We start from the raw sequence: 13,023 nt of genomic DNA on the forward strand, positions 1-13,023 counted from the left end.
TCCTCTCTGAAATCAATAAAAATATATTTTAAAAGAATACATCTGTTAAATAAGATATTACATGACTCATATATGCTGGTGATTTTTATTATGTGAATTTTTTAAATACTTTAGGGGGAAAAAATCAATCCCTTTGAAAGAGAGTGTGGAAACATATTCAAATTTAAATTAACTCTTTAATCATTAATTGCATCAATAAAACTTTTGATTTAAACCAGAAATTTGTAAAATTATTATCACAAGCATTCAGCAAACTGATTTTTTTACTCCTTTACAAATGTCAAGGACTCCAGTGAAAATGAAATGTTTACTTTAAATGAAAACAAAATAACCGATATGATAGAACAGTTTTTCAGAAAGTGTGTCACACAGTTGTGTGGGGCCGGATGAAGTAGTGACTGGAAGGAGACAGAAGATGAAAGGGTTGGCACTGTTTTGTCATGTGATTTGGTTTTGTTTTTTTAAAATTGTAATAATGTTATTTGTGTGATAGAAAAGGATACCTTTCCCACTCTTAAAGACCATCATAAAAATGTCTGAAAGGAGAGAGGCCCGTTGTAACGGAAGCGCACAGCAGCCTTTCTGTCTGTGTGATGGGCAGCCCTCGGGCAGGTTTCCCCTCCGCAGTGCGCAGGGGTCGTTGAATGTCACGGTTGGCTGTGCGCCTTTCTTCCCTTGTCCAGGATCGCACGGCACCGCTTTGCTCACTCATCGCCCCCTGTCTCTGCCCTGCCCCCGTGTCTCCACAGGTCATTCTGTGTTTCTCTCCGGTCGGTCCCACGCTGAGAGTGAGAGCTCGGAAGTTCCCAGCCATATTGAACTGCATGGCTATTGACTGGTTTCATGCGTGGCCGCAGGAGGCTCTGGTCTCGGTCAGCAGGAGGTTCATTGAGGAAATCAATGGGATTGAGGTATGTCATGTCGTGTCAGCCTCTGAATATCTCTCACACACACACACACACACACACTCTCACACTCACTCTGACCAAAAGTCCAAGTAAATGTTTTCCAAATCACACCTCCTATCAGAAAGTTGTCCTTGTTTGTTGAAGGTAAGATCCTCTCTGTTAGTTTACATTCTGTGGGATATGATGGTTGACATTTTTACACCAAGTTGAGGTGTGTGTGTGTGTGTGTGTGTGTGTGTGTGTGTGTGTGTCTGTCCAGACAGACACACACACACTCACAACACGTGAGCATGTTCTACTGACGCCCTGACTCGCCAGAAGGCCAGGAGCTTGCGAGAGCGCGGTGCCCGACACTGACCTACACCGGGCCGCGAGCTCCGACTTCCTCCCAGGTGAGTATTAACACAGGAAACACGGCGCACTGGTCCTTCTGTTCACCAGACCAGCCCGGTAACGTGATCGCGATCAGCAGAATCTGCAGGCAACAGATACCTACTGACTCGCTCCCTCTAGTAAACTGGTATTCTGAACCCTCCTTGTAATGATTAGATGATAAAATTAAGCCCTACCTGATTCCAGGAATGCAGTGAGCCTGGCAACAGCCTAAGAAATTTGTGTTCATAAAATTGTGACCATTATTTGTCATATTTAATGATTTTTCCAAATTTTAAAGTATAGAATATTCCTGGTAGACTTTCATGCGATGTTAGTGTTCGTCTCCATTAAAGGAGCTCCCTTCGACTCTCCAGGAGGACACGGGATCACTTTGAATTCTAGGCTTCTTGTCACCTCGCCGCCTCTCAGAGAAACCTGAAGACAGACCTCCCTGGGAAAAGTTCACAGTCACCACCCTTCCAAACTGCCTGATCCGAAAGGCACTAGATACAAATTAAACTGCATTTCTGGGGAGTTTAAATGATACTTTCATAGTCACTGTCCTTTTGCCTTTACGTCTGAACCCTCGAATTAAATGCTCTGGCGCAGGCTTTCTCCTGGCTAAGTTACTGCGACGGAGCTTCGATGTGCCAGTGACCATTGACATCTGCTGGATGAGGCGGGACTTGCATCATTTTAAGTCCAGAGGCTCCTGGCAGGTGCTACGCTCTGTCCCGTGGTATCAGGGCGCCTCCTGTAGGACGCCGAGTGCCACACAGGGATCTAGAGAGCACGTTCCCATTTCTGTGGGGCTGAGTGATGCCTGGAGACAAATTAGCCAGATGATTTCATTTCGGAGCCGTGCGCTTATTTAACTCTCCCACCTCCCTAATTTGTTACTCAGGAGCCATCATTATAATTCCGAGCGCAACGCGGCCATGTTCTGAACACGTGTGGTGCCTTTTCCGTGGAGGTCAGAAATAGCTCTGCGATTCTTTTGGAATGAGCACTAATTTGATCACTTTCTTAGTTTCCATTTACATGATGGAGACTGAAAATTATCAGCATAATTTGGGCCCTTCCTAACGATGGGCCTCATACGCTGAGTGGAAGGTGCTTACCCAAGGTGACCCCCTTCAGCCGCAGAGGAAGGATTCATTAAAGGCAAGCCGTTTGGCATGTGTTGACATATAATTTGCAGTCAGTACGCACGCAGCACCCAGGGGTGTGGGCGGGCTGCGGCTATGTAAATGTTTGTGTTCTTTTCTGTTACCTGGCATTGAACTAAATGACAGCTGACGGAATGACCACAATAGTTTCCCATCTCAGCGCCACCGGGGATTTATCTGAAGACTCTGTCAGCGCACGCGCCTCCTCACGGGAGATTTGGAAACTCCCTGGGAGTGGGGCTCCAAGCGATCATTGGGGGAAGGGGGTGGGTGTCCCTACTGAGAAGTGCATGGGTCCCCGTTAGGAACAATTCAAGAAAAAAAGGCGGGAGAAACAGGAGTTAGAAGACAAGCCCTGGTTTTGCTTTACACGTCAGAATGGAGAACAGACGTGCTTGAGAGCAGGCCCTGCTGAAGGAGAAAGTACTGAGCCGCGAGGACACGATGAGCCCAGGGGCTGAGGAGGGAGATTGGCGTTGGAAGGGGCAGAATAGAGATCTGAGCCAGGAGGGCGAGCCGTCCTGCTCAGGCAGCTCGGCCGACTGGAGGTTACAGTTCTCTGACCTTGTGGTGGGATGCAGCCTAACCATACTCACACAAGCTGGGCATCGCCGGCTTTTTCAGTGAACTGGCGTTATCTCACTTGCCGCCACGTCTTCCATCCAGAACGTGTTGCAGGGTTCGATAACATGAAAACGGTGTATTTGACTCCCATTTTCCAAACCAATGCTAAAAAATTTCCACTCAAAGAGGAAAGTGGTTTTAATGCTGATTTTAAAGACTGGTTTCTTCAGATGTCTCCAAGTTCCTTTATAAACGTTAGGCCAGGCATGAAGAGGAGTAAACGGCATTTGGTTAATACAGGTGCGTGAGCAGTGTTTCTATTGATGCTTTTTTAGCACAGTTTTCTCTTTGGAATGTAAATGAGGATTATCCCATATGGGTTTATGAAGTAGAAAAATAACCCTGTGCAATAGAAATTCTGTGAATTTGAGGAAAATAACCTGTTTGTGGGGAATACTGACATAATTTTAAAAAAGCAAGACAAAATTAAATGCAACCAAATTTACCTTGCAACTGCCTAAGTCTCATACGGGCTTCAGCCTGTGCTCAATACACAGGGAAGGTCCGGGTGGGCCTTAATACCTGTCCCCATTCTCCAGCCCTCTCTCTCCCTGACACATGCACACTGACAGGCTGTCCACCAGACATTTCTTGCTCTGTGTGTATGAATCAAATTTAGAGAGAATTGGGAAAAGTAGTAGACTGTTGCTGTTCAGGGCTTTGTTATATAAACTTCAGGAATCTATCTCAAAAGTAGAGTCCAGTTTTTATAGCTGCCCAGGCACCTGGACATGCAGTTAAGCCAAAAGATTAGTTAAATCAAGTAGAGGCGTCACTACCTCCAAATTACAGTTTGGCGGCTTTCGTCTAGTGCTGGCCTCACCGGACCAGCCGCGCCATCTCTTGCCTCATCTCTTTGCCATCAAAGGGGTAGCTGGGTTCCGTTTCATCTGCTCACAGCCTCAGTCCTCAGCCCTCAGCCGCTGCTCTGTTTTAATGTTCTGTCCAAGAGCCACTGAAGTTACTTTTTTCAATGATGGGAAACTCACCTGGAAGCTCGCTGGCTTTGACTGGGCTTGATCTTGCCTTTGACCCAAACTTGTTCTCTAAAAGACAGAAAATTAAAAGCATGAGCAAACTAACAACACAATGCATCCACCAGACAAGGTAACAGAAAACCCCAAGAAATAGCACTGTGACTTAGAAAACTGTGGCTGGTGCAACGTGTAACACTTGCGGCTGCGTCATCTCGCGGGGACTGCTGTGGGTGTACGGTCACCATCACCAGCAGCAGGAGCATCAGCTCCCTGCCCTTGCATTGCTCCCACCTCTAATCAGCAGCCTGCTAAGAAGGCCACTGTGCCCTGTTGCCCAGGTGAGGGGCCGGAGGCCCTAAGCACAGGATCACTCAGCAGGTGAGGGGCCCATCCGCCCTTGGACACGAGAGCCCGGAGTCCTAACTCCTGCTCTTGACTGTTGCACAAGGGTTTGATTGTTCTGAAAGAGGATTAAAGGCAAGAAGCAGAGTAAAAAAGGAGTAATGACAGTTTAAGGTTTGATTTTATGGGCAGGAGGAGGAAGTAGAGGGAAAGCAATAATTTGCCCAACTTGACAGAACTGGGAATCTAATCCAGGTTCTAGGGTTCGAGCCCTGCATCCCTCTGGGAGGGATTAGCAGCGTGAAGAGTGTAGGAGAGTTGCTCACATGCATTTCTGCCCGTGTTACGCATTTTTAAATCTCCTTTATTTAATTAACCAACCTGACAACCACAAGGATCTACTGAAGATATTCTCTCCTTTTACCAGCCCCCAAGAGGGGCTAAAAAGTACAAATAATTTTATAACTCAGCCGTTTGGAATTGTTACAGCATTAATATAGATATTAAATATGTGCACTTTTGCATATCAATTCTATTTCAGTAAAGCTGCAAAAAGATAACAGAAATAATTCTTGAGAGAAGCTTTCAAGATGGACTGTAGGTATATGACATATGCTACAAAGTTTCCCTAAGTTAAACTTTAAAAAGGAAATGTTCTTTCATCTGCCCCTTCTCTTTTGAGTATAATACATTGGAAAGTCTGAATGTAAAAGTACAGACCGATATAGTCTTTGCTGGTCTTGGGAAGGTGTAAAACCCTACATAACACGGACGATGTCTCATTTAGTTCCGGCCTCCGGGTGTCGGTCTTCGATGGAATTTTGCTGTCTGTTCTTTTCAATAGCAGGGACATCCAGGGCCTTTGCTTGAAGAGTCGGGGGCTGAGGTACTTGGCATGGCAGCAGTTGTGAATGTTTTTCTGTTTACAGTGAGCCAAGTGTGAGAGTGGAAATTAAGCACTTTTTATTAATGTGAGGAAAAAGCAGTTTCAGCTTCGCATTTGATTATGCACATATGCAGCATTGTTTTCCAGAGCTGCTTCGAGGGGGAAATCTTGGATTGATAACCATTTGATGGGTGGTTTTTGCCTTCACCATGATTGCCTGCTAAATACCTACAGAATGGGATCCCCTGGTTTCATTAAGGGACAATTGTGGCAGGAATGAGGTGCCTAGCTCTCAGGTCTAAAAGGGGAAACACAGCTCTAGCTGGTTTGGCTCAGTGGATAGAGCGTCGGCCTGCAGATTGAAGGGTCCTGGGTTTGATTCTGGTCAAGGGCACGTACCTTGGTTGCAGGCTCCTCCCTGGCCCGGGCCCTGACCAGGGCGTGTAAAGAAGGCAACCAATCGATGAGTTTCTCTGACATTGATGCTTCTCTCTGTCTTTCCCTCTCTCTCCCACTCTCTCTACAAACCAATGGAAAAAATATCCTCAGGTGAAGATTAAAAATAAAAAAAAGTAGCCCTAACCGGTTTGGCTCAGTGGATAAAGTGTCAGCCTGCAGACTGAAGGGTCCCAGGTTCAATTCTGGTCAAGGGCATGGACCTTGGTTGCAGGCATATCCCCAGTAGGGGGTGTGCAGGAGACAGCTGATCGATGTTTCTAACTCTCTATGCCTTCCCCTTCCTCTCTGTAAAAAAATCAATAAAATATATTTAAAAAAATAAAAGGGGAAAACACAGCATGGCATCGCCATCCCTGCAGCAGCCCCAGCAGCCATCTCCTCCCTGCCCCCCGCCCCCCAAAAAAAAAAGCTGGAGAGAAATGAATGGCAGAATAAATAATTTATGCTAATGAAATTACTGCAATTAGTAGTTCTACAATGACCCTTTAAAAGCCACAGCTGTTAATGTCAGGAAGTGCTGTCACTACTGACCTTATCATAAGAGAAAGTGACAAATGGAGAATGCAGGGAAGACCAGTCATCAAAGTGGTCTGTTCTGGACCGATTAGAGTTTTCTGAAAAACAGTGTGAATTGCAACCAGCTGCTGCCTGGCTCCGCTGGCCTCCCATGCTGTGCCATTTTGTTAAGCCCCATAACAACAGTTATTTTGCCCCATTGAGACAAGTTGTCTCGGGCCACTTCCAGCTCTCCCGGAAGCCACTTCCTCCACGGATTTACAAGTGAAACTGTTGTTTAAGAGCTTTCAGGGCAGCCCAGGAGCCGCCTCATAGGGATCATGGCTGGGCAGAGGCCAGCTTTGCTCTAAGGACATTGCACTTGGCTGGGGAGGTATTTATTTACATTATAGACGGATATATGCTGCACCTTTCAGGTCACATTACAAGACAGGACAGGAGTGAGTTTTTGCCCATGTTTATATTGTAAGTCAGGCTCTTTTAAAAATAAAATCCTGCCTGGCTGGCGTGGCTCAGTGGTTGAGTGTCTGTCGGTCTACCTGTGAACCAGGAGGTCACGGCTTAATTCCCAGGCAGGGCACACGCCCTGGTGGTGGGCTCGATCCCCAGTGTGGGATGTGCAGGAGGCAGCCAATCAATGATTCTCTCTCATTAATGTTTCTATCCCTCTCTGAAATCAATAAAAATATATTTTAATATAATAATAAATAAAAGGTTTTTGCTTCTGCTACTGGTGATGGATTTGTATTCAAGATTTAATTTTTGGCTTTAAAAAACATGTTCGTTACTAGCGAAATGGATTTTTAACCAGCAGGACAATCTAAAACGTACGCTCGGGAATTTTTCAGGCGGAGGGGAAGCCGAGGGTTTAGACAGTGCCCAGGAACACTTGTTTTTCGCCCCGAGGACTGGCCTGTCTCTCCTCGCACCCCTGGCTCTCATATTGATGGTGCAGGTTGGAAACATTTAACTGCATCACCAGCGCCTGGTGCACAATTTTCCCAAAGATGTCTGAGTGTTATTGACAACACTTTGGTAAATTATGTGTGACTTTCCTGAGAGTTGGTGTAGCTCATTTAATTCATATTAATTGATTTTTAGGCTTCCCTTGATTAATTGAACCTGGTTCATCTTGTACAGAATGCAATAAATAATCATTAAAATGAGGGAGATGTGACTCTACAAATTAAAAAGTTAACTACTTCAGAAGTCATAGAGGACAAATGCAAAGAGTGCATGGGCGGGGGGTGGGGGGAAGGTTCTTCAGGAAATCTTCAAAGGAGAATTAATTGGGTTTTTTTTTTCCTCCCTAAATGAGAATAGAAATGATCGTGATTTTTTCTCCCAGAAGCACTGACTTTTATACCTTACCATCCCATTTGTTTTCACATGGATTCTTATACAATTGTATTTCTCAGTTTTCAGCTTTTCTTCTTTCTTTTTTTCATTGACTGCAGGGTTGTTGGCTTACTTTGCCTAAAGTTAGGTTTGGAAGCAACGCCACAAACACTTCTCAGAGTACTGTGTCTCAGTTTCCCCATTTTGTCTTTCTCACACTTGTTAGATACAAATCAAGCTGTGAAAAGCAAGCGCTTGTGTTACACTGGTTTTGGGTTTGGGGTGTGGCACACATAAAAATCCTTTCCTCATTGTCAAGAAGAGGTTAGCAAAGCTGACTGCCTTTTCTTGTCGTCTCTCTAATCCTGTGGGTAGCTCTTAAAGACTAGGGAAGTGTTCCTAGATTCTACTGTAATTTGTTCTGGCTTTTGGGTGGAAAAAATACTGTATAAATTTGGTAATTTTTCTTTTTTTTAAGTTGCAGGGTTTTTTAATCTTTATTGTTGAAAGTATTCCACATATCCCCCTTTACCCCATTGACCTCTCCCAGCCCACCCCCCACCCCCACCCCTGCAGTTTTGTTTTGACATGAGAAAATGTCACATGAATTGCAATGTTTGTGTTTTCAGCCCCTGGACAAAGATGCTGTCAGCTTGTTCATGGCACATGTTCACACCAGTGTCAATGAAATGAGTACCAGGTATTACCAAAATGAGAGAAGATACAACTATACCACCCCAAAGAGTTTTCTAGAACAAATATCCCTGTTTAAGAACCTGTTGACGAAGAAACAAAAAGAGGTATCCCAAAGGAAAGAGCACTTGATGAATGGCATTCAGAAGCTGAAAACTACAGCCTCTCAGGTATGACCAGGGTGGATTATTACTGACACCTGTGCTCCTAACATTATTTAAAAATTTATTTTTGAAGCAACATTTTAAACCATTTATATAAGACTAGAGGCCCAGTGCACAAATTCATGCACAGTAGGTCCCTCAGCCTGGCCTGTGGAATCGGGCCGAAACCAGCTCTCCAACATCCCCTGAAGGGTCCTGGATTGCAAGAGGGTGCAGGCCAGGCTGAGGGACCCCATTGGTGCACGATGGGGGCCAGGGAGGTATGTGGGTTGTTGGCCAGCCTGGGGAGGGACCACAGGAGGGCTCCAGGGTGTGTCCAGCCTTCTTGCTCAGTCCCAATTGGCCAGACACCAGCAGCAAGCTAAACTACCGGTCAGAGCGACTGCCCCCTGGTGGTCAGTGCAAGTCATAGTGAGCGGTTGAACAGCCTTAGCATGTCATTAGCATATTACTCTTTGGTTGAAAGGCCAACTGGTCGACTGGACACTTAGCATATTAGGCTTTTATTATATAGGATACCTAATGCTACCGTGGCCGATGTGGCTCTGTTGGTTGAGCATCATCCCATGCACTGAGAGGTTGCTGATATGATAATTAATGCTAAAATTTTACAGTTCGAGAACACAAAGAACACACTACATCTGGTTTCCCAAGCCTAGAAAGGGACCAGACAATGACTCTATCACTGATGGTTTGGAGAGACACCCTCTCTTGGCCTGACTCAGCGCAAGGCCACAGAGAGAGGTTGAAGGGAACAGGCACAGCTGATTCCTCTCTCCTGTTCCCCACTGCTTCGGTGTTCTGGGCTTATTGTCAGGGATTTTGTCACCTGCCATGGAACTAGGACCTATTTTGGTCTCAGATTCCCAACCCCCAGTGAGGACATCATTTCCTGGTTGATGATGTGATTAGGGTTGATAATGTGATTTGAGTCCCTAAGACTAATCTTGGTGTCTGGTCCCTTTTTAGCCACCATTTCTCTTAGATAAAAGTATCCAGTGTTGCCTTCATCCTCAGTCATAAGTGAGGTTAGAGGTACTTGAAGGACAGTACCTCTAACCCAGCCGTGGGCAAACTACGGCCCGCAGGCCGGATCCGGCCCGTTTGAAATGAATAAAACTATTGAAAAAAAAGACCGTACCCTTTTATGTAATGATGTTTACTTTGAATTTATATTAGTTCACACAAACACTCCATCCATGCTTTTGTTCCGGCCCTCCGGTCCAGTTTAAGAACCCGTTGTGGCCCTCGAGTCAAAAAGTTTGCCCACCCCTGCTCTAACCTCTAGGAGTAATCAGAGAATTCACATAGGAATCATGTTAATGATTAGAATTAAGAATTAAGAATTCACATGTTAATCATGTCTATATACCTGTCATCCGATTTCATTGTTAAATACAAAACCAGTTCACGGCATGGGTGTTGGTGCTGTAGTTTTACATATGAAGCTGAAAGAGTTTAAGGCCACAGAGCCTGTAAGGTGGGGGTTTGAAGCCAGGTCCGTATTACTCTGAAGCCCGTGGATTGTCCATGGTACCGTGCTGCCTCTCTCTGGCTAGTCAGAAGACGTTAGAATGGAAGCCTGTGGAGACTGGAGAATGGCCCAGCTTTTCTCTGAGCCACCTGGGCCCGAGAGCTGGAGAAACATGCATCGAGGGGGTTGTCACTGAGGGTGACCTCAAGGCCAGAAATTCCAGTGGTTTCTTTGGAGTATTGGCATCAGGGCATAGGCTCTTGTTTTCAAGAGATTGAGTCAGTTTTCCCCCCCAATAGTGCAGCCAGCCCATCTGTGTCAAGGCTCCAAATAAGCCACGAACTGGTCGGGGAAGCATATGTTGGCACCTTCACTTTGAAGGCCTCTCTGGCCGTGTCCTTCATGCACTCCATAGGCCAAAGGATCACTTGCCTCTTATCCTCTGTGTGGCTCATGCCAGGAATGGCTCTTTGGGAAACACCGTCTGTCCCGAGCACTGAGGAGATAGAGTCCTATTGGGAAAGGGAAACAGTGAAGAGGTTTCCAGGTCCGTTTCCAGGACCGAGTGATGTGAAGAGTAGTGTCTGGGAAGCCCCCAGAGAGTATATCCATATTTGTGCATCTTTTCCTTCCCTTTCAAAGAATGTCTTTCTTTACTCTTCCCTTTTATGCACATTTCCTATTACTCTTTCCTGTTCCTTTTTATGCACGTTTCCTTTTCTCATTGCCCTCTTTCTCTTACCTTTTCATTCTCTACCTACCTCTCCGATAATACTATCTCACTTAAATCAAGACCCTTTTCCCCAGGGAAGTCTTTCCTAGAGTCCTGTTGAGCTGAGAAGATGAGTGGTTTTCTGATATCATCTCAGTTACGTGCTGATGAATCAAGGGGGTGGGAGAAAGGGAGAAAGAAAGCCACCAGCAGTTCACTGCCAAGTGCAGGGCAGCTTGGGGGTCTCCTTATTCCTCCTCAGCTGGAAAGTCTGAGAGAAGATGCACAAAGTGTCGATTGAAGGCCTACTGGCGATTTCATTACGTATTTAAGCATGTCATGTTTTTAATACCAGAAGAGTGGTTGGGATATTTAATAGGTTCTTACAAGTTTGTTTGTTTTTTTAATCAGCTTAAAAAAGGAAGCATCGTTTCCATAGTTTCACTTTTACTGCCACATGCTCCTCTTTAGCTGTCCACCCGGGTCATCATGATAACCTAGAGACCTTTCTTCGTAGGCAAGGCCTCCCATCCAGGGCTTCAGGCACTTGGCATATTTCAGACCTAATAGTTTCCTTAGAAACTGAAATTAGGGCTTGAAATAACAGTTTCTTCCTGGTCTCCTTGGATAATTCTGTTGATTATGACTTAACACACGACCAGTTCACATGGCTAACAAGAAGAGAAAAGCAAATATCAAGCCGTGTTGCCCTGACTTTGTAGAGAGGCTAAGGAGTCAGTCTGGCTTTAACTTTAATAGTACAGGGAGTAGTCGCAGTGGTAATTGTGCTTTTAGATAGAGTGTGCGTAGAGTGTGCTGAGGTGGGGTTACCAGAGTCCTTGCATCTGGTAGGGAGATGTCATCCCACACAATGGAAGCACTAAAGTGCTTTTAGCAATTGAGTCAAGATAAATGGTTATAATTGGGTTTTTTTTTTTTGCTTCTGTGATTTTAACAAAATAGTAATATTTATACTTCAGGAAAATAAGTGGAACAAAGAGCTAATTATCATGATGTGTGAAACTGCTTTCACAAGTTACATTTCTCTCTCTAGCACGTCACTTATGCTTTTATTTACATGGTCCTCAAACTTAGGAACCCAGTGGTAACTTCAGAACCTCATGAAATCCCAATGTAAAAGGTGGGAGAGGTGGGAGAATCATTCTTTAAAGCAGATAAACTTGATGCCTCAGGAAGCCTTGAGTTTCACAGGAGCTGATTGAGGTTATTTAGTGCCCCACCCCCAAGAAGAATTCACATCAGGGAAAGTCCCTGGCCTTCCATCCCTACAAGGCACTTGCAGTTTGCCCTTTGTGGTGTAGGTATTAATTCAAATGTCCTATGAAAGGAAGAAAAATCGGCCACTTCTTACTTTGTGGGAAGAGATAAGACCAGTCTGTGGGCATTTCTATCAAAATAAGCAACTGGTAAGTAAACAGATAACAGCCAAGGAGTATTGACCTCTTTAACTTGTCTGAAGTGTCCTGCCATGTGTTGGAGAAGGAGAGCATGGTCCTCCCAGCTTGTCATCCAGCAAACTTCCCCCGGACTCTACTGCCTTGAGCCTGAGCCACACAGGACCAAGCAAGCAATGGGCTCAGGTGGGCACCACTGTTAGTGCCTCTCTGTCTGCCCAGATGAGCTGAGAAGATAAACTTCTAGTTGGTGCTGACATACATTAACGATTTTGTCCACAAAGCCACTGGGAAACATTATTCTGTTTATTCCTACATGGCAAGAGATGGGGCCGCGTTCTCAAACCTGGGACTGAAGTCAACTCAGTAGAAACAGATGCTGTATACAAACTGCTAGGGACGCCTGACGTCATTGAGAAAACGAAGCTGTATCTGATATGTGTTATTTCAAAATAATGACTTTTTCTCCTCAGGTGGGAGATCTCAAAGCCAGACTCGCCTCTCAGGAAGCCGAGTTGCAACTGAGAAATCAGGATACTGAAGCTCTGATCGCCAAGATCGGGCTTCAGACAGAGAAAGTGAGCCGGGAAAAGGCCATCGCCGATGCCGAGGAGCAAAAGGTCAGGCCCATTCTACCATTTAGGGCTCCGAGCTATATTTAGCACAAAATCAACGTTAGTAGGTGAACAATTTTGAACAACTTCCTCTCCAAGGGGCATAAAATCTAAAGAATTATTATAGTTACACATGTAACAGCATTTCACACCATGATTACCACTTGACCTTTCTTTACATTATGCATTTTCCCAACCTTTTAGCTCCTTTAATGATATGGAAGAACAATAAATACTGAGCTCATTCAAGCATATAATGGATGTGGATCTTGAACATCAGGCCTATTTGTAATACAGTAAAGGTCATGAAGGCTCCTCTGAGGTTTCTAAAGGGTCTCAGTTTTTAGGCAAATTGAA

At 45.0% G+C, this 13,023-nt stretch overlaps 1 protein-coding gene across 1 annotated transcript in view; it reads left to right on the forward strand.

Annotated features, from left to right (window-relative positions):
* DNAH11 (dynein axonemal heavy chain 11) overlaps nt 1-13,023 on the forward strand; it is a 195,230-nt gene that overhangs the window by 117,571 nt on the left and 64,636 nt on the right. The window contains exons 53-55 of the mRNA XM_081102597.1: nt 750-911; nt 8,224-8,457; nt 12,526-12,672. Of these exons, the coding sequence (XP_080958723.1) occupies nt 750-911; nt 8,224-8,457; nt 12,526-12,672 (543 nt within the window). The remainder of the gene's footprint in view (nt 1-749; nt 912-8,223; nt 8,458-12,525; nt 12,673-13,023) is intronic.

Source organism: Myotis nattereri (assembly GCF_964212035.1).
Source record: "Myotis nattereri genome assembly, chromosome: 11".
Lineage (NCBI taxonomy): Eukaryota > Metazoa > Chordata > Mammalia > Chiroptera > Vespertilionidae > Myotis > Myotis nattereri.